The sequence below is a fragment of the Heloderma suspectum genome, chromosome 17, assembly GCF_057233095.1.
Source record: "Heloderma suspectum isolate Gila_16-S chromosome 17, 16-S_ref, whole genome shotgun sequence".
Classification (NCBI taxonomy): domain Eukaryota; kingdom Metazoa; phylum Chordata; class Lepidosauria; order Squamata; family Helodermatidae; genus Heloderma; species Heloderma suspectum.
In genome coordinates this window covers 7,409,539-7,433,976 of record NC_139474.1, presented here as the reverse complement: position 1 = coordinate 7,433,976, position 24,438 = coordinate 7,409,539, and the positions used below count along the sequence as shown (strand labels likewise).

At 49.8% G+C, this 24,438-nt stretch overlaps 2 protein-coding genes across 17 annotated transcripts in view; both read right to left on the bottom strand.

Moving 5' to 3' along the window:
• Nucleotides 1-883, bottom strand: part of LOC146334345 (NACHT, LRR and PYD domains-containing protein 12-like) — a 52,580-nt gene extending 51,697 nt beyond the window's left edge. For 3 of the 4 annotated variants that reach the window (XM_084824607.1, XM_084824606.1, XM_084824609.1), the window contains exon 1: nt 611-822. The gene's annotated coding sequence lies outside the window, so the exon portion shown is untranslated. Of the gene's footprint in view, nt 1-610 lie in introns of all 4 variants that reach the window. The other variant, XM_084824608.1, reaches the window with a different exon arrangement.
• A 6,679-nt stretch (nt 884-7,562) lies between these two features.
• Nucleotides 7,563-24,438, bottom strand: part of SYVN1 (synoviolin 1) — a 37,718-nt gene continuing 20,842 nt past the window's right edge. For 3 of the 13 annotated variants that reach the window (XM_084824610.1, XM_084824611.1, XM_084824618.1), the window contains 8 exons: nt 24,049-24,114; nt 23,486-23,602; nt 22,292-22,452; nt 20,907-21,065; nt 18,649-18,771; nt 17,881-18,067; nt 13,479-13,639; nt 11,413-12,475 (listed from right to left, as the gene is read on the bottom strand). In XM_084824610.1, the coding sequence (XP_084680736.1) occupies nt 12,324-12,475; nt 13,479-13,639; nt 17,881-18,067; nt 18,649-18,771; nt 20,907-21,065; nt 22,292-22,452; nt 23,486-23,602; nt 24,049-24,114 (1,126 nt within the window). In that variant the 3' untranslated portion in view covers nt 11,413-12,323. Of the gene's footprint in view, nt 8,071-11,412; nt 12,476-13,478; nt 13,640-16,321; nt 18,068-18,648; nt 18,772-20,906; nt 21,066-22,291; nt 22,453-23,485; nt 23,603-24,048; nt 24,115-24,438 lie in introns of those variants that run through there. The other 10 variants (XM_084824612.1, XM_084824613.1, XM_084824615.1 and 7 more) reach the window with 8 other exon arrangements.

The window sequence follows — 24,438 nt, the reverse complement described above, 5'->3', positions numbered from 1 at the left end:
TGGCCTATCGCCTCACATGGACAGCGTACACTCGAGAACATCTTCCAGAAGCCTCTACAACACACATGAGCTCTGTCACAGAAAAGCGTCATCACAAAGTGATCCACACGCATGCTCTTAAACTATGGCTGAGGTTAAATTCTGCTCTGTTTCTAGGTGTGTGCTGGACATCCTACAACACACCAAAGAATCCTCTACATTGCAACACGGACTCACTGGAAGAGATTCAGTGTAGAAAGGGCTTCCTCAGGCAAGAGAGGCCCAAGGCATTTTTAGCCTGGGGGAGGGGGGATTGCAAATGACCCCCACCTCCCTATGTCAAGCTGCAGAGCCCCCAAAGCTGGCTGAGTTATTTTGGCACCAGAGACAGAAAGCCCACAAACGCTTCTCCCCGACAACACAAATGCAGCAACGATGAATTCACCGGCTAACAAATCCCTGCTCTTCCATGATACCTCGCAAATCAGCTGCCTGAGGCTGGTGTCTCACTCTAACGGCAGGGCTGGCCGCGCCCTGGAGAGTGGAAACAAGGCCTGCTGAGCCTTACAGCAGCCTCTTTTGGGCTACCATCGTTCAGAGCAGGGAGGGCGAGTTGGGGTCGGACACTGACCTGGGTCAAGTTCTCTGCTTCGCTAGTCTTCAGAAAGCCTGTTATATCAGCTCTGCTCCAGACGCTGTCCCTGGATTGCTATGGAGGAGACAAGTACTGTTGAAGATCTGGCTGGGGGTGTCAAAATTCAGTTCCCCGGGACAGGAAACTCCTTCTTTTTACAGCTTGCAGGGAGTAGCAAGAGGCATTTCAGAGAGAAAGAGAGAAACCTGTGTCTGGTTTCACTTTCAAGCTTCACTGTCTTTTCTTTCCTCTTGGCTGCAGGTCGGGCTCTCTCTGCTGGCAGCCAAGGGTGCGGCAAGTCAGTTCTCGAAGGGCCTTTCCGACCCAGGCCCTTTATTGTGCAATCACGCTCGCTTAGGTATGCTGGAGAAACTGGAGACGGACTAAAATGAGCTTGGATTTCTAAGACTCCGACCTGCAGAATCCGCTGTGGAGCAACCCGCTCAGGCCGCGCAGAGTCCGTGGACTTTCAGCCGATTTTTTTTACTTTCCCGTAATTTACGTATTTTTTTTCGTAGGAAAAGCCGCACGTTTCTGCTCAGGAAAAGTTGAATGGAATGGGGGGATAATATGCTAAATGCTACGTACGAAGGTGAATTACGTGAATTGTTACAAAACCTCTTAGGTTATTATTTGCGCATTTTTCCACATGCCGGAAAAGGAAAAGTATTTGCATCCGTCTGTGAGCGGATGATGGAACAAAAGGCGCCTGACAATCCATGAAACACAGATGGAACAGGTTTCACATAGTCCGTACATCCTTATGAAATTTTGTAGGGTCATGGGTGCAGCTAGGGGCTTTTGCAGAAGGAAAAGAGCTGTTTTTAGGAGGTGTCAAAAACAGCACAGTGTGGGTGCCTGCCTGACTTCCAAGGTTACGCAATTTTGCATGAGTGTGCCTAGGGGTGTTTGCAGACGGAGGGCTCCTAGAGCTCAGTCAAAAGGCACAGTACAGCAATCCCATCTTCTCTTCCTTGACAGATTTTCTGCCTGGTGGAAGAAACAAGGCAGAAGGAGCAGAGGGAAAACATACGAGTGGAAGATGACAACGTCTGATGTAGGGGGGAGCCAGGGCTCGCAGGGATGAAGCACTGGCACTTAGCATTAGCAGGGATGCTGAAGTCATCTGCCATTCCCCCTGCCACACACTGTGCCACCCCAGACTTCCCTGTTCCATCTGAGCTTTGCTGCAATCTTTACAGTTGCTGGGAGGAAAAGAATTTCCCCAGCAGCTACATATTTTTCTTTGTTGGAGTGTAAATAATTTGCAGGGAGGCGTATTCTTGAATGGGCAATTCAGATCCATTAGCTTGACAAAGGACCCACTCCAAGGAGAATGAAATCTCCTAGAACTGGTTTGTTGTTGCTATAGATCCACACAGGGCCCACATTTTTGGCCTCATGATGAGCACCTGCATTTCAACATTTACCACGACACCGCTGTCTGTAATAGCTCACAGCTGAAGAAATAAGTTGGGGAGCCAACCCTGCACTGAGCAGGGGTTGGACTCGGCGGTCTTATAGGCCCCTTCCAACCCTACTATTCTATGACTCTGTGGCTGGATCTATACTTACCGCCTTCTTTTGCTTCCAATGAGGTTTCACCGCCCGCCTTTCACACTATGTAGTACCCGCCTCGAATTGGAACCGGAATTTCCCACTTCCGTGCTCCCGCTTTCAATACCCTAATATCCCGGTATTTCCCCTTAATGTGTTCTGATTTTCCGCCTTCGTTACCATATCTAGTCGTAGTCCCCTCCCCTGCCTATCCCTATATGGCGGTGTTTGTATTTCCCTCCTGTCCAATCACAGCTCTCGACAGCCCCATGTCTTCTTCCAGCTACTGATCGCATAGCTTCCTCAACAACAAGCGAAGGGCTGGGTGTGCGTGCGCTTATCTGAACTCGGAAGCTAAGCAGAGTCGGTCTGCTTAGTGAAGCTTCACAACTTCGAATCTTCGAAGATCATGCCTGAATTAGAAAAAAAAACATTGCGGAGAAGCCCCGGTTCTGCGAGGATAATGCCTTAATTTTTAAAAAAACATCCAGAGCAGGGGGTAGGAGGGGGTAAAACTTAGTCTCATTTGAAGGGATAGAACAACCCCCTGCTCAATGCAGGAAGCCTGATTCCCAGGCGGTCGCCCATCCAACTACTGACTGGGGCCGACCCCACTTAGCATCCGAGATCAGACAAGCGCAGGCAGGAAAACAGCACAGCGCTCGAGTGTGAACCGAGCTCACGCATTCGATGAAGCACTGCAACGGGGAAAACGGGTGAGTGTGAATAATCACGTTTTAATGCGAGAGCGTTTAACCCGACGGGACACCGAATTCATTGCGATGGCGGGCGCAATGTAGATCGACCCTATGAATGCTCAGAAGCAAGAGGAACGTTGCTATGCATTAGCTGTGCTTTTCAGGTGTCCGTTCCCTGCCCGCCCCCCCAGTCCAGTTAGCCCATTGGAGCTTCTGGTTGGCCACTGTGGGATCAGGACTATGGGCAAAATAGGCCTTTGGACTGATCCAGCATGGCTCTTGAAAAAGGGGAAGGGGGGAGGAAAGAACTGCCAAAAAAAGAAGAAATTCCTCAACAAAAGAAGAGGACCCCAATGTGCAGAACACCTGCTTATGTTTATCTACATGTATCAGTGTAAATTTAGAAATAGTCACCATAATTTAAATAGGAATACAATACATCTCGTTATCATAGCTAGGAAGACTTTGACCAGGTGAGCTGTGTGCACGCCGTTTGGGGGATAGGGTTCAGCACCTTGGAGAGCTCCTTTAGAGTTCTGGTGTGTTCTGACTCAAACCCAGAACGGATTCACAGCCCCACCCCAATCGGAGCCTGTGGTCGGGCTGGAGGGGTTTTAGTTTTAAACAGCTGTTGTGATAGTTCTGCTTTAAACTTGCATTTAGTGTATTGTTTGAATATTGTATTTTTATATTTTTGTGAGCCGCTTTGGGGGCCTTTTGGCCGAAAGGCAGCATAGAAATAAAGTATAACATAACACCAGCCACTGGATCAGTCTGGTGTCCCATGGTGCTAACCGTGGCCGGGCAACTTTAAGCCCTCCTGCAGAACCCCCTTGGGGTTCTTTCTCTTTAAACTGAGCTTGGACTGGACAGCCCTTCAAGCAGAGGACACCCTCACAGAGCGGCCTGTCCTCTGCCAGTGCCTCAAACAGGGGACGCCCTCACAGAGAGGCCTGTCCTCTGCCAGCGCCTCAAACAGGGGACACCCTCACAGAGAGGCCTGTCCTCTGCCAGCGCCTCAAACAGGGGACACCCTCACAGAGAGGCCTGTCCTCTGCCAGTGCCTCAAACAGGGGACACCCTCACAGAGAGGCCTGTCCTCTGCCAGCTCTTCAAAAAGAGGACTGTCCTCTGCGAAGTAAGACACTTGGCCATCCCACAAGCCTGGCAGGGAGGAAGAGGTGTGAAGACGTAAGTGAAGGTGCGGTGCGGCTCCAGGCAGCCAGCTGCTCACAAAAGGGAACGGCCCAGGCATGATTTGCAGCCAACCCACCAAGCAAGGCAGCCGCGCTCTGGTGCCCCGTGAGCGCCCAGGCCAACGGGAGTGCTGCCCTGATGCGGGCGGACCATCCCTCCAGCGCCGAGCATCACTCACCACCCCACCTGCCTCACCTGTACAGGAATCCAGTGCCACGCTCACCAAGGTGGGGGCAGTCGGGGTGCAGCCACAAGCCTAAAGAAGGAGCTGCACACAGAGAGAGGCTGGCAGTAGAAAACTGTATTTCTCCCCGCAAGGAGGGAATGCACAAAAGGAGGGGGGCGGGCAGCAGGGTGGCCAAGAGAACAAGGGACATTGGCAAGGCCCAGTAGGAAAGAGGGTGGGCTCAGGCTGACGGACAGCTCCCCCTGCCCACCGCAGACAGGGTGGCCCACTTCACTGCCTCCACCACTCGCCGGCGGCTGAAGACGTCCACCTGCTGGTGCAAGACAGTCCCTTCCGGTGCCACAGGACAGCTGCCCTGCTCCAGGGCCTGCCAGAGGTGGGACAGCTCATGATTTATGATCCCCGTCTGGTCCATCTGCTGCTGCACCTCCCGGCCAGCGGCATTTCTCACGAGGCCCCAGACCAAGTTTTGATTCTCATTGTCTCCGTTACACAACTTTCAGTCCATCGTCTTCAGGATCGTAAGGAGACACCCATGTCATCCTCACATACAGGGAATCTTTACATTTGAATGTTTGACATTACAAGATGATCGGGTTGGATAAAAGGCCAAACTGTATTTGGGGGGGGGGGGTTCCTCCCCCTTTTGCTCAGCTCCAGGGACCAGATCCTCTCTTCCTGCAGTCAACAAGTCCATGAGTCCAAAGGATCTCTTTTTACATGGTGCGAGAAGGCCACTTGACAAAATCGCATGCACTGATGGTCACTTTTGCAAACATCAACCCTGCAGTGGTAACTGCAGCAGCCAGTATCACTGAACGGTGGCTGTCAGGGGAGCCTGATGAACCTTTAAAAAAACAACAGCGTACTCGAGACATTCCAATAATTGTTGTCTCGCAGAAGAAGTCCCGAACAGGATCAGGTGGGCCCAGCGTCAAGGGTCGGCATGGTAGGGCAGCTGGGCCCGCTGGCAAGAGCCCCCAGGAGTTGCTCCTCCTCTTCACTATCGCAGCCCGCTTGTTTGCCTGCCTCTCACTCAGACAACGGAGGTGGTGAGAAGGAGCAGCAGGAGGTGCCACGGCCTGCTTGCACCCTGACTCTCTGCCTGTCAAGCAAGCAAGCAAGCGGCGGCCATGATGAGGAAGAGGAGGAGGAGAAAGAGCAGCTGGGGACCATGGGGGTGAGAGGGCAGACTCACTGAGGGAGGGAGCCCACTGGGGGTGTCTTGCCTTCCAAAACCAGGAGCCATGGAGATGAGTAGAGAGATGTCCTGTAGACCCCCTAACCAGAAATTCTGTAGTAGGGAAAGGGGAACTATGGGCACGTTGGGGAGCAGGGAACGTTGTTACATCAGTGCAAAATAACAATTAAATTCAATAGAGGTAGTCTAATGAGTTTAAAGATATTTGATTCATTCAGTCAACCTATACTTCCTCCAGTTCTAGGATTATCGTAGACCTTTTGCTAGACCAGGATTAGTCAATGCATTCACTACATACTCATCTCTCCTGGGTGAGAGATAGCAATTGGGAGGAGAGAGATGAGGATCAGGGCCATGCACACAAGCGGGGGTGACCCTTTCCCCTGCTGCTGTTTGCCCCTGAAGGTACCGCTGCAGAAAACAGAACCTATGGGGGCAAAGGATTTAAGAGGTGATATCAAGGCAATCTTCACGTATCTGAATGGCTCGGAATGGTGGAAAGTTTCTTTTCCTGTTGCTCCAAACGCCTGGATCCAAACCAACAGGTTCAAATTAACAAGAAAGGAGATTTTGACTAAACCGGAGGAAGAACTTCCTAGCGGCGCAAATCGTTCAGAAGGTGGTGAATTCTCCTTCACTGGAGGTTTTAAAGCAGAGGCCATAAGACTACCTGTCAGGGAAGCTGTAGCTACCGATTTTCTGCATCAGCAAGGGGTTGGACTAGATGACCTCTGAAATCTCTTCCAACTCTATCATGCCACAAACAAGGGCTTCCAGGGGGGCAATTTTCTCTGGGAAAACAGCAGGGGGGAATGGTCATATCTCCGATGCTCTTTATGTTTCACTATCAGGGTTCTCCGATTTATGGAAGAGGAAAGCAAGCTGCCTGCCACACGGGGACTCTGCTAGTCACTACTTCTCTCAAGCAGTTAAAAGGAGAGGGAGAGGGAAAACAGTAACCTGCTGATCAGATAGAAGCCCGTACAACTATAAAGCCCTTTGTTTATAACATTAAAAAAAAGAAGTGTGGATTTCCTGTAGAGCCACAAATCTCAGTAGTTTACTCTACATTTACAATCAGCAGAGAATTCAAAGCTTCTGACAAAAAGAACATGGGAAATGTAAGTATTTACCATAGACGATCACTTGTGACCCTTTACTAGAAAAAAGGGAAAATGCTGCAATACCAACGTAACAGAGACAGGTTCCAGAATCATCTAGGCCAGCTGTCTTCAGAGTCAAATCACTAGATTTGTCTTTTAGATTCATGATATAAATTCGGTTTGAGTTATATAATCCCACCTACCTATCACTGCTGTTTTTATACCACTGAAGAAACCACTTGGAAGAAATGCTTCCATTGATTTTGCACACCACGTTCAGCGTTGATCCTTCCATCACGTTCAAAGAGGCCGGGATCTGAATCATGGAAAAGTGTGGATCATTCATTGTGGCTGCTGAAAACGGCACTGAAATGGTGTAACAAGAGGAAAAACTTAACCAAAGCAAATAATTTGTGACCAAGTATCTTGACTGTGTGTGGTTACTATGCACCTTGACCTAGGGCTTCTTCACACAGAGCTTTTATCCTGCTATTGTGATTAGTTAGATGACGTTGTCAACCTCCAGGGTGTCTCCCACACTAAATAACCTTTATTGTTTTTTAAAAGATCGGAGATAATCAGCTATCAAATCACAGCGCTTGAGTTCCCTCGTCAAAAGAGGGAAACCCGCAATAAGAGAGAGACCACAGCACCATCTAGCAGCTGTATAATGAACATAAAGCTGACAAATTGTAGTCCAAAACATCTGGAGGGCCAACATGCTGCCCACCCCTGCTGTAAGTGAAGGATGTTATTTCTGGATCTGTCGCCTTCGCTCTGCAAGAGAAAAATTAATTGGGTCTTAGAGGTGGTATTTCAGTCCATTTTCCTGCTGTGCACATTTCTTATTCTATGGAAGGTGTTTAGCTATGGAGAATAAAGTGAAGAGTATGGAGTAGTGGTCAGTGTGTGACTAGGATAGGTTCAAATCCCCACTCAGCCTGGAAGCTTATTGGTCACTTCCTCTCAGCCTAACCAACCTCACAGGGCTGTTAGTAAAAAAAAAAAAAAAAAACATGGGCGAGGGGTGAAAACCATACACACTACCTTCAGCTTGTTAGAGGAAAGGTGATATATAAAGGTAATACATGTAACATTTATGCTTTAAACAGAATGTTTCATCGGAAGCATTCATGTTTTGAATTTGGAAATAACTTCAGCTCTTTCGTAGTTTCAACATCGTATGAATTTAAACATAATGAAATTACAGATGAGGAGTAAAACGAAGCAATCTTTAATGCAAGTTTTTATTTGCTGTATATATATAATTCAAGCTATTAAAAATTATACAATTTTTACAAAACATTAAATTATCCAAAACCTCCTCTGCCCCCATGTAACACGCAGCTGAACAGAAGCTGTGAGGAAGAGAGGCCGTAAACATCGCTTTGCTGAGCTTCCTCACCTTTCAGTGTCAACTCCGAAAAGGAGCCAAGTCCGATAACAAAAAATTGTGGTGGCATTCAACCGACCCTGCGGCAAACACAGCTGACGTTAAAAGAAATCAGAACAACCTGCTGATGAAAATACAAAACGATGCTTAGTTTTTTGAAAAGAGGACAAATTCTGGGTTTGGCATGTCACCGAACATGGCATCTCTATCATTTCGCTCTTTCACACCAGACTTAAATTAGATGGGGATTCCAAGAAATGGTAGACTTTGGGATGGAGGTGTCACACCCTTGCTTTTCCTAGTCATCTCCCTTTTTGTTAATGAACTAGAACATTCACAATTCACTTTTCTTGCTTTACAGAAATGTGTGCTGCTACTGCTGAAATATCGCAGGCGAGGGCGAGAGGCAGATGGCCAAATCTGAAACAGTCACCTCCAAACATGCCGCTTTGGAGGAGCGAAGGAAAGGCCACTTGGCTCTCAGAAAGAAAAAAAACTGTGTGCATGAAATCAAAGCCCTTAAAAAAAAAAAGTGTGCAGGGAGGAAATTATACAGGAAATACCACACAAAGCAACTGCAAACAGGCAACTTATCTCAGTCTCTTTGTATGCCTTCAGGAGTCACCCTACAGTCTTCTCCATTTCAAATTGCAGCCTCAGTGATCGATTGTGTGTAGTGACAAAGCAGGGAACACACCGCCAAGACAGGACAATCCCTAAGACACAGCTCTCCCTCCCCCTTCAAGTTTTCCTCCATTTCAGCTCTTGCCCCTCACATGTCTGACTTTTCCTTCTCCCTCCTCCAAAAAGTTTTCCTTTCCTATGGTTTGGATAGAAGAGGACACACATGGGCAAAGGAATCATTTACTTCTCCGAGCTCAAGGAAGTTGGCTACCTAACTTCTAACTGATAGGCAACGGCGTGCTATTTGAGGATCAGTTAAGTTCCTAGCCAGCCTTTAGCAAACCAGTATGACTGGCACAGCTGACAACTGCTACTCACAAGCACCAGCCGGCTTGGAGGTTTGCATCTGCACTCCCAGGGTCACATTTTGGTTTTGCAGAACCAGAAAAAGGTCTGGTTTCAGTTCTGCCTGCTCTCTCAAAGATGAGCCCTGGTATTTTATACACAACACACCTCCAACACGTTGGAATATGCACTCCTTGGGTGGTGAAACAGCAGAGACGGCCACCCTATAATCTATGGAATGAAAAGAGTATTCAGGGGATGTGAACAGCAGAGAAAAGCAAGAAATTGGAAGATGTAGTTTCTAGTGGCTGCCTTATGCTACCCATGACAAGCACCACACGCCCCCCACAAACATTCGCGTTATCACCCGTTAAGATGATGTCATCTGATGTTATAATTGATGTTTTCCAAGATAGCGCTACGTACTCCATTTGGGATTCTCTTTTTCTGGCCCTGTACAGCTTTCTGGAACGAGAGCCATTAGAGCAGCCTTCCCCAACCTCCAGATGTGCTGGACTACAACTTCCAGCATCCCCAGTCAGCCACAGGGGGATATTGGGAATTGTAGTCCAAACCATCTGGAGGGCACCAAGGTTGGGGAAGACTGCACTGGGGGTCCATATGCACCCTCGCTCTGCCAAACCAACTCAGCATTGCAATTTGTGTATAATTGCAGGACTTCTTTCCCTCTAGGGTGGTTCTTTCTTAGCAAGTCTCAGCCACGTACTGATCGTCAATACACTTGCCCAATAGGGAAAGATCCAGTTTACCCTTCTAATTGGCTTATGGGGAGCACCAAAAAAGGTAACCACTTATTGTTTCCTGTATTCTTCAACAGAGTCCTCTGGTTTGCAGAGACATCTCCCCCTGCCCCGGTCAGATTTATGACACCCCATTACAAAGCACAACCTGGGTCAACTTTCTCCTGCCTGACCATTCTGTAAATCCAACTCAGGAGATGAGCAAGAGAGAAAATTGCATTCCAGTGTCTTTTCAAAACCAGGAAAGATTAAGTTAACAGAGGCCTTGGATCAAAGTCTTTTATTGAAATCAATACTTCCAACCACCCCTGCTGTGCTCTTTCTCTCCACCCCCTTCCCCAAAGTCTAAATTGCTCAGTTTCTTACTCACTCTTCTGCCAGATAGCCAACATTAATACTGCATTTCACAGTTCACTAACCCCTCTGAAAACACACACACAAACAAACCCAAACTTACGAAGATGTGGTTGGTCAGTCGGTCTGAAAAAATAGAAGTGGCCTAGCATAAAAAAAAAAAAAAAAGCAGTACCCGAAAGTTGGTGTACCAGGAGTGAAACCATCGTCAGGATTTAGGAAGCTTCTTGGAGGCAAGTTATGGGGCGCTTGTGTAGATCTCTGCCTCAAATCAGAGGCCGTACACAAGTGTTCCCCCATCAAGCACGTAGAGCAGTAAGGACGCCCCCAGAGGGCAAACAGCTTCCAAGTGTGGGGGAAAACACAGCTCATTCCAGCACGGAGGCTCCTTGAATGCACCCCAACTCTTTCCATAGCCCCTACAGCCACCTACTACAAGAGAGAAGGTATCCAGTCTTAAATTCAGTCTCCAGCCCTCTATGGATGACACACAGAGAGCTGAAGCAAATTCTTCCACGTTCTCACCTTGGGGACTTCCTTGGGACTCGCAGCTCCCGGCACCAACGTGCTCGCCCTTCTCACAGGGGTGCTGCTTTTAGGAAGGGGGGGTGCCCTAAGAAGCCCCACTACATGCACAGAAACCCTAACCGCTGCACTCAGGGAATCAGTCCCACTCTCAAAGCTGTCAGTGGATGGAAAGGTCAGCTTTCAGGACTTCTGGTGGAATCCACCAGAGAGGGGAAGGGAGAGTGACGGTGAGGGCCCAGAAATGAAGGCAGACCAACACAGGCAGCCAAAGCCACTTTTTCCAACGCCATCGTCTTCTGGAGCTGAGGAACAGACGGCCCTGCGCTACCTGCAAGAACCTTCGGATGAGCAGCGCTGGTGCCGAGCGTTCAGGAGACAGACTGAAGAGGTGCTGCAAAGAACAGCAGGCCCAGCTGGATTAATGGAAGTCCAGCAGGCTCTGAGGAGGAAGAGGGTGCCAGAATCATGAACTGAGAACCAGCGGGAGCACAGGGGGACCAGAGCTCTACTGAGCCAATGGGACGGAAACATGCTGTAAGGATGCTCCAGGATGTCAGTGATTTCTGCAAGGGGTGTGTGTGTGTGTGTGTGTAGCTTTCTCTGGATCACACCCACTGCCTGCCAGCCACAGTGGATGCTCAGAGCTAAAAACTCAGTGTTAGGAACTGCACAGCCCGCAGGCTGCAGTTATTGTCAACTGAAACTTTGTTCCCAGTCCCCAGCTCTCCGGGAACCAAGAACACAGCTGAAGGAGATGAAGCCAAGCCCTCTCGCGGCGACAAGTTGCTTGCTTGCCCCCGTAGCTACTGGAATCCTTTTTGTAAAGAGCCAAACAAGGAAGCACAAAAGAGTCTAGTCACAAATTTACTGTGCGGCGAAACCGACCCCCTCCACCGAGAAAGAGAGAGAGAGAGAGAAGCACAGTGACCTCAGAATCCGGTCTGCCGTCAGGAACGGAACGCCTCCTCCGATCCTGGCTCAAGAGTCAACAGAACTTCATTCTAAAGCCTCGTGACCTTGCTGGTTGGGGTTCAGGGAGGGGGGGCTGTGGGCAGGCAAGGGGCTGCAGCCTGTACATTTGAGGGCTCCTGCTCTAACGCGATCCTGCGCACTGCACCTACAAAAAGGCAAGTGGACGTTCCAGGCAGCCATCACCGAAACGGGCACTGCTGCTTTGCTTGCAACAGGCAGCCAAGAACGCCACACACAAAAAGCCCACCGCTATGGAACAAGTGAGGGAGGAGAACTAAAGTAAGAGAAAACTAATGACGTGTAGGAAAAGCCACCTCCCTCCCCCCAGCTCTCTCAGCTGATAGTGCCCTCATTGTTTAGGTGGCATCCAAAAAAGGAAAGAAGGGAGGCCTTGCCCAGACTGAAATGCGCTGCTTCTGTTGAGTATGGGTCTGTCCAGCCGAGATCTAGATTAGAGAAGTTATCGCCCTGGCGTGGCAGGAGAGATGTGTATGGTAGGGACAGGCAGCTGTCTCCTCTTAAGAGGTATGAATCAAGGCAACGTCAGTTCTGCAACACATCCCCCCCCCCCCCCCCCGCAAAACAGCGTCCCTCAGCGGCCTCCAGTCACATCGGCACTTGACAGAGCAAGTTAAGACGTCCGGGTCCCATTGGTCTTGCCCCTTTACACTCACGGCATGCTGCCTTTCGGTGTCTTTTCTCCTCCTTTTACTGGAAAACGGACAGAAACCCGCCGGATGCTTGACCCAGCCACAGCGCGAGGCTCGCCGGAAGGGGGCAGCAGGGGCCGTCAATGGGAAGAGGATGGGGGCAGTTCCAGTTTCTGAAGTCGGCGCCTGCGCAGCTCCGCTGTGTCGGGCTCCTCCGGCAAAGGGGGCTCTGCGTCCTCCTCGAGGCCAGACAGCTCTGTGTAGCCCTCCGCGCCGGCCACCAGGGGTGGACCTGAAAGCACACAAGAGGGTCTATAAGAAGCGGTACACAAACACTCCACAGCACAGCGCTTCTTCGCGTCAAGTTTCTAGTCCTTAGAGTTCAAAGCCATTTCGCCGCTGGAGTTTTAACGGAATTGGTTTTAGTGGCCGATTTCTATTTTCATGGAATTGTAGGGTTGGGAGGGGCCTACAAGACCCTCGAGCCCCACCCCCTGCTCAGTGCAGGAATCCAAGTCAGAGCATCCCTGAGCCTCTTCTTGAATGCCTCCACTGTGGGAGAGCCCACCGCCTCCCTAGGGAATTGGCTCCATTGTCGTGTTGCTCTAACAGTCAGGAAGTTTTTACTGATGTGCAGCTCCTCTTAGCACTGTTGTCATCTTTGATTATTCTCAAATTACGACGATATTTTAACTTTCATTCTTTTCTGGCCATGATGCAGTCTGCTTGAGGAAAGGCGGGGTAGAAATATTTTAAACAAAACAAACAATAACCCCCCAACTGACCACCATAAAGTTATTTGTCCTTTGCCTATCCTTTCTCTTATTCCCTCGGGCGGGGCCATAGCTCAGGGGTAGAGCTCCTGCTTGGCATGCAGAAGGTCCCGGGTTCGATCCCCAGAATCTCCAGGTAGGCTAGGAAAGGATCCTGCCTGTAACCTTGGAAAGCCGCTGCTGCCGGTCAGTGCCAATACTGGGCTAGATGGACCCAGGGTCTGACGCAGGGTAAGGCAGCTTCCGATGTTCCCTTGTTCACCCACTACCATCCAGACCAGTCTTATTATGAGTTCAGAACTGGGGTATCTCATTAAAGAACCCGCAGAGTCGCTTGTTTCAGATGGTTTCAATAAACGGAATTTCTCGTAGTTCGATTCTGCTCTTCCAGTGAAACTCCCAGCTGTCAATTCAATTTCTGTACTGCCCGTAGCCAAAACTCTCTGGGTGGTTCACACGCACAAAAAAATCACAGTATCCCTCCAAAGGTGACTTCTTATCAAGCCAATAAATGCTGTCTACCTGCTTGACCCGATGCGTCTGTCTCTGCTGCTGGGGAAGAGGTGCTGTTAGCAGACTGGAAGGTGGCGGGGGCTTCGCTGGTGCCAGGTTCAGGGCTGAGGGTCTCCGGAGGGGATGTCGAAGCGGCCGAAGCACTTGGTGGCGGTGCAGTTCGGGGCGTCCTGTGCAAGAGAGAGGGGCACAGTGGGCAGAATGCCAGAACTGGGTGAAGACTCCCAACCCCACCTATGGCTCAGTGGCTGGGCTGGGGCATCAGGCTGTCCTCAGTTTCAGTTCCCTTTTGGCAGATGGGAAAAAACAGTCTCCTTTAGAAAACCAACTTACTAAACTAGAAACAAAAAGGACAGCCAATGGTTGCACATACAGCCTGGACCTCTGTGGCTGGAAAAACAAAATCAAGCAGCAGCAGCTATTACCTTAAGCCTTTGGGCAGCGTCATGTTTAGGACCATGCCAGAAAAATAAATATTCATGCAACCAGGTAAGCCAAATTCTAAGGCCGGTACAAATAATCAAGTTCAACATATGTGCCCCATTCCCTCTAGTTGCAATGTTCAGGCATGCATGCTGACATTTATGAAGCCAGAACGTCATCGTGTACAGGAGGGAGATATCAGCCAGCTTGGAAGAACCCCAAGGGTTACAGAAGTATTATTATTATTGCTATTACTATTATTATTTATTACAGTTCTATACCGCCCCATAGCCGAAGCTGTCTGGGCAGTTTACAAAGGTTAAAAACATTAGGAATACAATATGCAAAATTTTAAAACATAAAGAACACAGAGACAGACATGAGCTGCTTCTTGCAAAATTTCGGCTTAAATTGAAGAACGTAGGGAAAGCCACTAAACCTTTCAGGTATGACCTAAATCATATCCCTGATGAATATACAGTGGAGGTGAGGAATAGATTTCAGGGATTAGACCTGATAGACAGAGTGCCTGAGGAACTATGGACGGAGGTCCGTAACATTGTTCAGGAGGCAGCAACGAAATCCGTCCCAAAGAAAAAGAAATGCAAGAAAGCCAAGTGGCTGTCTGAGGAGGCTTTACAAGTAGCTCACGAAAGAAGGGAAGCGAAAAGCAAGGGAGAAAGGGGAAGATATACCCAACTGAATGCAGAGTTCCAGAGTATAGCAAGGAGAGACAAGAAGGCCTTCTTAAATGAACAATGCAAAGAAATCGAGGAAAACAACAGAATGGGAAAGACTAGAGATCTCTTCAAGAAAATTGGAGATCTCAAGGGAACGTTTTGTGCAAAGACGGGCATGATAAAGGACAAAGAAGGCAGGGACCTAACAGAAGCAGATGAGATTAAGAAGAGGTGGCAAGAATACACAGAAGAACTATACAGGAAAGATTTGAATGTCCCTGATAGCCATGATAGTGCGGTCACTGAACTTGAGCCGGACATCCTAGAGAGTGAAGTCAAGTGGGCCTTAGGAAGCATTAGTAACAACAAAGCTAGCGGAGATGACAGTATTCCAGCCGAGCTATTTAAAATCCTAAAAGATGATGCTGTTAAAGTGCGGCATTCAATATGCCAACAAATTTGGAACACTCAGCAATGGCCGCAAGACTGGAAAAGGTCAGTTTACATTCCAATTCCAAAGAAGGGCAACGCCAAAGAGTGTTCAAACTACCGCACAATTGCGCTCATTTCACATGCCAGCAAGGTGATGCTCAAAATCCTACAAGCTAGGCTTCAGCAGTATGCGAACCGAGAACTACCGGAAGTACAAGCTGGGTTTAGAAGAGGCAGAGGAACTAGAGATCAAATCGCCAACATTCGCTGCATCATGGAGAAAGCAAGAGAATTCCAGAAAAACGTCTATTTCTGCTTCATTGACTACGCTAAAGCCTTTGATTGTGTGGATCACAACAAACTGTGGCAAATTCTTAAAGTGATGGGAGTACCAGACCACCTTACCTGTCTCCTGAGAAACCTGTACGAGGGTCAAGAAGCAACAGTAAGAACCAGAGATGGAACAACCGATTGGTTCAAAATTGGGAAAGGAGTACGACAAGGCTGCATATTGTCACCCTGCTTATTTAACTTATATGCAGAGTACATCATGAGAAATGCCGGGTTGGATGAATCAGAGGTTGGAATTAAGATTGCCGGGAGAATTATCAACAACCTCCGATATGCAGACGATACCACCCTAATGGCAGAAAGCGAAGAGGATCTAAAGAGCCTCTTGTTGAGGGTGAAAGAGGAGAGTGCAAAAGCTGGTTTGAAACTCAACATTAAAAAAACTAAGATCATGGCATCTGGCCCTATCACTTCCTGGCATATAGAAGGGGAAGAAATGGAAGCAGTGACAGATTTTACTTTCTTGGGCTCCAAGATCACCGCAGACGGTGACTGTAGCCATGAAATTAAAAGACGCTTGCTCCTTGGGAGGAAATCTATGGCAAACCTAGACAGCATAGTAAGAAGCAGAGACATCACCTTGCCGACAAAGGTCCATCTAATCAAAGCTATGGTTTTCCCAGTAGTAATGTATGGCTGTGAGAGCTGGACTATAAGGAAGGCTGAGCGCCGAAGAATTGATGCTTTCGAACTGTGGTGCTGGAGAAGACTCTTACGAGTCCCCTGGACTGCAAGGAGGTCAAATCAGTCCATCCTAAAGGAAATCAACCCTGACTGCTCTTTGGAAGGACAGATAATGAAGCTGAAGCTCCAATATTTTGGCCACCTAATGCGAAGAGAAAACTCCCTGGAAAAGACCCTGATGCTGGGAAAGACTGAAGGCAAAAGGAGAAGGGGACGGCAGAGGATGAGATGGCTAGATAGCATCACGGATGCAATGAATATGAACTTGAGCACGCTCCGGGAGAGAGCGCAGGACAGGAAGGCCTGGCGTGCTATGGTCCATGGGGTCACGAAGAGTCGGACACGACTGAACGACTGAACAACAACAACAATGCAAAATTTTAAAACATAAAGAACACAGAGACAGACAGTATACGCAGAGACAACACGCATCTAAAAACAACTTTGAGCGATCAGCCAAACCAGAAAACAAATCCAGGATGAATTAAAACTTATCACATGCTGCCAAACGCCTGGGAAAAAAGAAAAGTCTTGACCTGGCGCCAAGAAGGTTATAATTTTGGCACCAGGCGGGCCTCATCAGGGAGATCATTCCACAATTGGGGGGCCGCCACCGAGAAGGCCCTCTCCATTGTTGCTGTTAGGTGCTGAATCCAACACAGACTAAAGACACAGAATCTTTAGTCAACACCCCTCCCCCCAACAACCCAATCTGGACTGAACATTCTCAGTGGCCACAGAATGCTGACTGAATACTGGGGGGAGGAGAGAACAGAAAATGGGGTGGGGAGAGAGAATGCCATAGAGTAACCTGGAAGAGAGCATGGCTGATTGTCTGAAACAGGGATCAGGAGTAGTCCACGCTGCAACATTTTGTTGCAGCCCTCACTGGTGCTATCTTAATTTGCATGTAAAAAGTCATACCATTCCATGGTTTCACATAATTAATTCCGCTCCCGCTCCGCATGGGGAGGGGACACAAGCTATACAGCACACCAAAACCTTGTGAGGGTAAAATGGAGAGGTGAAGGACCATGTAAGCCACTTTGGCTTCCTTGCAAGAGGGAAACAGGCTGGATATAAATGTAATAATAAATAAAATATCCTTCATACAGCTTTCAGTAATTACTTAACTTGCTCAGAGAATCACTTTTACAATCCACTTACACTTCCTTCAAAATACTTCCTCGAATTTTCTTAGCTGCTGTTGCACATAATGCAACTTGATAGGATATATATTTGTACTCATCTAAAAGCAAGTGTGCCATTATATATCATTTGTTAACCAGCCCAGCACATCGAGACACAGAAGGTAAAAGTTCTGTTCTGCCAGAGCCACGTAACAGACAAAACTATTAAAAAAATGGGCTAACCCCTCTATGCAACCACCTCAGATGCATAATCCATCCCTTGCAGGAATAGGACGGTAGGTGTGCCTTCCAAATAAACTGCTGGAACCTCGGTTCCAAGGAGGCTTCTCTCAGTGGTGGAAAAGTAATATTCCATAAATACGTTGCAATTTGGTGATCTTATAGTAGCAAACCATGGAGAAGAATTATTCTTAATCACTTCCCTACCCATAAGTGTATGAAGCGTCGCAATCTGTTCATCGAGTCCAGAATGGAAGCCAGGCAGAGCTACACGGTCTACTCAGCAACTGCTCTAATCCCCAAACCAAGACTCACCGACCACGCCACCTCAAAGGAAGTGATGTGTTGCTCTAAAGCATCCTGGTCGCAAAACTAAGAGCTGCCGCTTCAAAATATCCCATTGGTTTCTCGTTTTATTTTAAGCCTTGGCTGCCGAGCACAGCTTTGGGGGGAAAGAGCCCGCTATTTTACCCGATGGTCGCCAGCACCGTGAGATACTGGTTGATCTGCAGCATGGCCGCGTCGAGGAGCGTATGAATGTTCTGCAGGCACTGGAGCCGGGCTTCCAAGTGCTGCCGTTCATGGCCTTCCATGGCCCGCAGTTCTTCTTCCGTCAGCCCTGCGAATCCAGAGGGCGGTACCGGCATAGGAGGGAAACCTATGGGAGGACAGGGGGCGGGGGGCAGAGACTGAGCGGCAGGACACGGAGCTGGTCGCTAATTCAGAGAGCTATTCAGACAACGCTAGGAAGGGATAAAGAAACAGTTGCAATGGGAGCAGCATTTATAGCGTAGCATTTCAAGGCAGCATCTGCCATGCTGCGACCCATTGGATCAAAGACGCTCGACCTTCAGATCAGAGCTGCTAAAACTCAGCTGTGGTCTAGGGTCAGGATACCTTAAGCACCATCTCCCTCTGTGTTGTTTAGCTTAGGAAAAAGGATGAGTGAGCAGAGCCGTGATAGCGTACCAATAATGTTTTCATATTTGGGGTTTCCTTAATTGTGATTTTATAGCTGTAAACATTTAAAGTAAACTTCTCCTAGGTCATTGTGGGAGCTTCATAGCCAAGTGGAAGATTTGGTCTTTGATTCCCTTGTGCCTAAGGTGTCTCGCCAGCTTTGCCTGCCTGCCTGCCAGCCTCCTCCTCCTCCTCTTCAAAATACCGCACAGTAAGGCTAGCAGCCAGACAAGGAAACATGCACACAGAGGCAGGGTTGGTTTGGGTTCTGAGACTTACCAAAGAGAGGCGGGAATGGCATCCCCATCCAAGGAGGAGGGAAGGGGAAGCCTGGCACCGTCCCTGCAGGGGCCGTGGCATCTGCTGCAGAGGCTGAATCACCACTGGGCCTTGCGGTGCCTGCTGGAGAAGACAGCTACCTAAGCCTCATGGCTGCCCAAAACAGCCGTGGCAAACCCACAGGCATCAATCCCACATACTGTGCTGTATTCAGTTGGCGCACACACATAGCCCACTCCACACAGGGCTGGAAGCGCCCAATCTCGTCTGACCTCGGAAGCCAAGCAGGGTCAGCCCTGGCTAGTACTTGGGAGACTGCCGGGGAAGCAGGTTTCCTGCACTGAGCAGGGGGTTGGACTCGATGGTCTTACAGGCCCCTTCCAACCCTACTATTCTATGGTTCTGTACTCGACTGGGGAAGAAGCGGGAGGCTTCAAGGCTAATCGACACATCACACTTCCGTTGGGATCCAGGAACTAGGGTCACCTGCTAGGAAAACGTAGCCTGCTGCTTCCTTGCCAACCCAATCCACCGCACCCCTGTGGACTGTAACGTAAAGAACACAAACCGAGGAGGAGCCGTGCGAGAGTGTGGTGCTCACATAGTGTGCAGGAAGTGGAAAGGGAGACGGTTTTCTGCCTCTCACGTAATCCTAGAACCCACTGGGGTCCTCCCATGGAGCCGATTGGCGGGGGAATCAGGACAGAACAAAGGAAGGACGTCTTCGCACAGCACGTGGTTAAACTATGGGATTCGCTACCTCGTGTGATGGCCACCAACTTGAATGGCTTTCAAAGGGGGCTGGACAAATTCCTGGAGGAGGAGAAGGCGATCCATGGCTCTTAGTCCTCATGGCTCTGTGCTGCCTCCAGTCTTAGAGGCAGGATACCCATGAGCATCAGTTGCTGGGGAACGTGGGCGGGAGGGTGCTGTTGCACTCCTGTCCTGCTTGTGGGTTCCTACAGGCAGCTGGTTGGCCACTGTGGGAGCAGAATGCTGGACTAGATGGACCCTTGGCCTGATCCAGCAGGGCTCTTCTTATGTTCTTATGTGGAGTCAGGTAATCTTAGACTCAGGGCTGAATGGCCTTACCAGCAAAGACTCTTTAGATCGGGGTCCCCAAACTTTTCTTGACCCATAGGCACATGTGGGAATTTGAGAAACTGCTGTGGGCACTACCACAAAAGGCCTAATCGGTGAGTGCATCATCACTCTTCTGGTCAAGAGCATGTGCTCCTCTTTAGCTGGTGAACACAAATGTCATCTTCGGAGGACTCTTAAGAACGTCTGACGATCCTGTGTGAAGTCGATCGTGGACAACCTTGCACAGAGGGCCGTGAGAGAACAAAGGAGAGCTCGCCCTGCCTTTTCAGTACTTAAACCTCATGTGCAGATGATCCCGGAGGTGGGAGGACCTGTGTCAGAGCCGTGCCACTGCAAACTGAACAGAGGAGCTCACAGGAAGAAGCGCTTATTCATACAATGCGCCCCCTTCCAGACACACATACACCTCTGCGCACAGAAAGACTAGCCTACTCGGAAGAAGGTTCAGCTAGAGCCCGTTCTCCTGCCACCACGCCTGCAGAGTGAAGTGGCACAGCCCAGACCCAGGCTGAGCAACTCAGTGAGAATGAGGCCAGTCTGCACCCACAAGAGCAGGAAAGGAGAATGTGCTTGTCTTGGCCCAGGACTGGCACCCCTCAGAGACTGAAGCCTCCAGTGACAGTGACTCTGGGCAGGCGTCAGAAGCCATTCCTGGTCATTCGGAAGTGGAGCCCACTGCCTCGGGCTCCATGCCTTGTCCACGCAGCCGTCGGGAGATGCCACTACCCTCTCACTCTGAGGAGTGGACTTTGGACTCCTCTAGTGAACAGGGAGACCCTGGGAGCACTCCCAAACCTGGCTTCCCAATTCTCCATCCATCATTCCCTAGGAGAAGTCCACGCCTGCAGGGGAAGGCAGCCCCTGCAGGGGAGGAGTTTCCAGAGAGACTCTCCTGGCTGGACTATAAAGCCTGCCAGCTGCTCTCAGACTCTGCGGGAGTCACTGGTTAGTTCTCTAGCTTCAGGGTTGCCGGCCAAGGCCCTGAAACCGAACCTTAGCTCCAGATGTGACCCAGCCATCTTGACCACACTGAGCCTCCTTGCCTGAGCTGCTGCCCAGAACAGACAACAGGTTTCCTGATGGAGCACGACAGTCCTAGCCCCGCCAAGTGCCTCGAACAAGGAAAGGCCCCAGTGGTGGGGCGTCTCACTCACCTGCGGGTTGCGTTCCCGACGTGGAGGGGGTTGCTGCCACTGCAGCAGCGTTGTCTGTGTTGTTGGGTGGCTGGACGCCAGGCACAGGAGGGAATGGAGCCATGGGGGGCCACAGAGGAAACATCCCTGGAGGAAAAGGTGGCAAGATGCCTTGGGGAACTGCAGAAAATAAGAAGGAGCAGATACAGCACGGGGCCAAGGATATTTAGTGCTTCCCAGGAGCACATGGCTTAAGATGTGTGGTAGTTTACAGCCCGCTGGAAAGAGAACCAGCCCACCCCCGGCCCCCAAAGTCTTCTGACAATTATGCAAGCCAGGGGAAATGCACTCCCTTTTTTGGATCTGCAACTGGTACCCACTTTCTCTGCATTCAGGAAGGGGTGGTGGTCACGACACCTCTTGTTAACTTAGCTTTTTTAAAATTATTACAGTTTTTAAGGTTGTCCTAAACACTTTACTATGTTTCTATTTGATTCTTTAAAATTTTCCGAACATTTTATAAACCGCCTTAGTAGGCTTCAGAAAGGCTACTAATGAAGTGGTGAAATTCATATGTCCTGCCACAGCGGTACGGAAATACAAACCCATAAATAAAGGTCTTTATATAATGTTAACAATCAATTGTTTAATCAACAGTGGGACAGCAGAGACCAGTCTTCCTCAACCTGGTGCCCTCCAGATGTTGGACTACAATTCCCAGCATCCCCAGCCACTCTGGGGGATGCTGGGAATTGTAATCTGCCACATCTGGTGGGGGGCAGGTTGGGGAAGACTGGTATAGCCAGTTAACAGTGGGTGTGTTCAGTCCCACAAAACATGGCTGTTCTTTGTACCTCAGTAAGTACCTTACTATAGTATAGTAAGGTACATAGTATAGTATTAGTATTTAGTATTAGTATTAGTATAGTATAAGTATTAGTATAGTAAGTACCTTACTATACTAGGGTGGAAAAAAAGTACTTTGTGTTACAAGGAACCCATGTAACAAAGGCAACTAAGCATCCAGATCTGGGGGGAGGGGGCATAGATCAGTGTGACAGAGCACATGCTTTAAATGCAGAAAGTCCCAGATTCGATCCCCGGCTTCTCCAGGCAAGGCTAGGAAAGAATCCTGCCTGAAACCCTGGAGAGCCACTGCTGCCAGGCAGTGTCAGCAATACAGGGTCCGGCTCAGTATAAGGCAGCTTCCGATGTCCCTGTGTTTCTAGCTCCAGTTACGGGAGCCACGGCACTCTGTTCCCAGTTATTGTGGCATCTGTAGAAATCTCACAGTACCACCTATTGGGGGGGAGGTGGGGAAATTGTGTGACTCAGGAGCTGCCCGGGGCAAGGACCAGAAACTGGCTTTGAGATGCCTCGCCCAGTAGCGCACAAAGCAGACTCACAGTTTGGCGGCTGGGGAATCTGATGCGGTGGCAGTGGCGGCTGCTGCCCTCCCTCCTGCTGCTCGGGGGGGGTCTGGGACTGGGCGGGGAGGGAGGCTCGGAGGACGTCCATCCGGCATGTGGGGCAGGTCTGCTGGCGCTGGAACCACGACCGCAGGCAGCTGAGAAAGGGGAGAGGCCGCCTCCGTCACAGCAGGCCGTTGTGCTGCAACGGCTGCCTTATTTATTTCATTTCTTTGACACCCGAGAGCTGAAGCTCTCTGGGCGGCTCACAAAATGCAAACCACAAAGATACAACAGAAAACGCAATGTATAATGGATTAAAACGACAGCATAAAAATGCAAGCGGAGTAAAACCCTAGCAGCAATGAAGACCTTTAAAACGCAATGGCAGATTTAAGACAGCAGAGCTCAAAACCTGGAATGCGAAAACGAATGGGAAAATAGAAAGGTCTTCACCTGGCGCCACAAAGAGGACAACTAGGCGCCAGGCGAACCACTCCAGGGAGCTCACTCCACAACTGGGGTGCCACAGCAGAAAGGCCTTAGCACGATACATACTCAATGCCTGCCATGGGCTGGACCCTGGTTGTCCCTTCCGTTCCTCCCACCTATAGGCCAATGATCCTAGCTGGGTCATTCAAGGGAGAGCATGTGGTCCTAGCCACCTACACCCGAAATGGCAAACCTCAGGGCCACCACCTGTTGTCTGCTCACTGCTGCTCGGGGTGGGTGCGGTGCCTCAGGCCCAGCTGCTGTTTCCCTAGCACAGGGGTGTACACCTTCAAAGCCGGGGTCCCAATCAGGTCCCCCAGAAGGCCCCACCCCTTCCCCCTGGCCCCACTCCTTCCCCCAACAACCATTTGTTTCCTAGCTTTTTGTATTCCCCCACCCCAGTCTAAAAGGTTTAAATGCTGCTCCTAAGGTTTAATTAGTGGTCAGAGGAGCTTGGTCTCAGGCAAGCCAACTTCAAACCACAGAGACTGAGGCTGCCTTCTGGGTGCAAACGACATTTGCGTTGAAAGGGAAAGCAAAAGCTCCTGAACTCCGCCTCCTCTCCCTGGCCGCGTTTAATTGCGAAACGGTAAGGGGAGCACGACACGCAAACGCTGCCAGTATAAAACCGGCTCCCTACGTTCAATCATGTAAAAGCCTGGATTTGCAAAGGGTGGCCAGCCTTCAGCCTTTCCCCACCTGGTGTGGAAGATGTGATTGCAGGGCAGGCGTTTGGCGCCAGTCACCATCTCCTCCCGGCAGATAATGCACACGTTGTCCATAGCCTGCAGCTCTTCCGGGGTGGCGTCGGGGTACCTGAGCAGGAAAAGGTGGCCATGAGTCTTCCATATGTATGCAGGAGCCAATACATGGCATGGACCTGACGGCCTGTGAATAACTGCTCCTCAAAGCTTGTGCAAAAAGACATTAGCCCAGCCATCCCCCGCCTGGCGCTCTCCAGAGGTTTTGGACTACACCCCCCAGCATTCCTGACCGCTGGGGAGGCTGGCTGGGGCTGACGGGAGCCGAAGTCGAAATTATCAGTGGGGGGGACTAGGTGGGGGAATGCTGGATTAGTCTTTAAAGTGCCGGAGAACTCTTGGCTGGCCTTGCTGGCCTGCCCTCAGTTTCTCTGTTCGATTCCTTAGCCCGCCCAGCTGATTTCTTCACTCAAGGTTGCCGAAAGAATCCTTCCCTCTGCCTGCGGCGGAAGGGCCGCTGCCTTACGCCACCTCCTTGCCCGCGGCATGGCGAATACTCACAGGGTGTTCATGTTGCGGATGGCCCGGCGGGACATGACAGCGTCCGTCACAGCTTTCTTGAACTGCCTGGACAGAGACAGGAGAAGGTCGGTCTGAGCCTGCCGCCGATTTGAAAGCTTTACAAAGATGACGTATAAAGGGCATCTCTGAGAACTACGATAGTCTGGGTGCGACAGAAGATGTCAAACTAGATATCCGTTAGGAACACACAGGCAGCAAAAGTGCAACGGTTGTAATAAACTGTTAAGGTTGCTTTTGCTACCCTACATACAGAAGATCATAGAATCATAGTATAGGAGGGTTCGAAGGGGCCTACAAGACCACCGAGTGCAGCCCCCTGCTCAGGGCAGGAATCCAAGTTAGAGCATCCCTGGCAGATGGCTGTCCAGT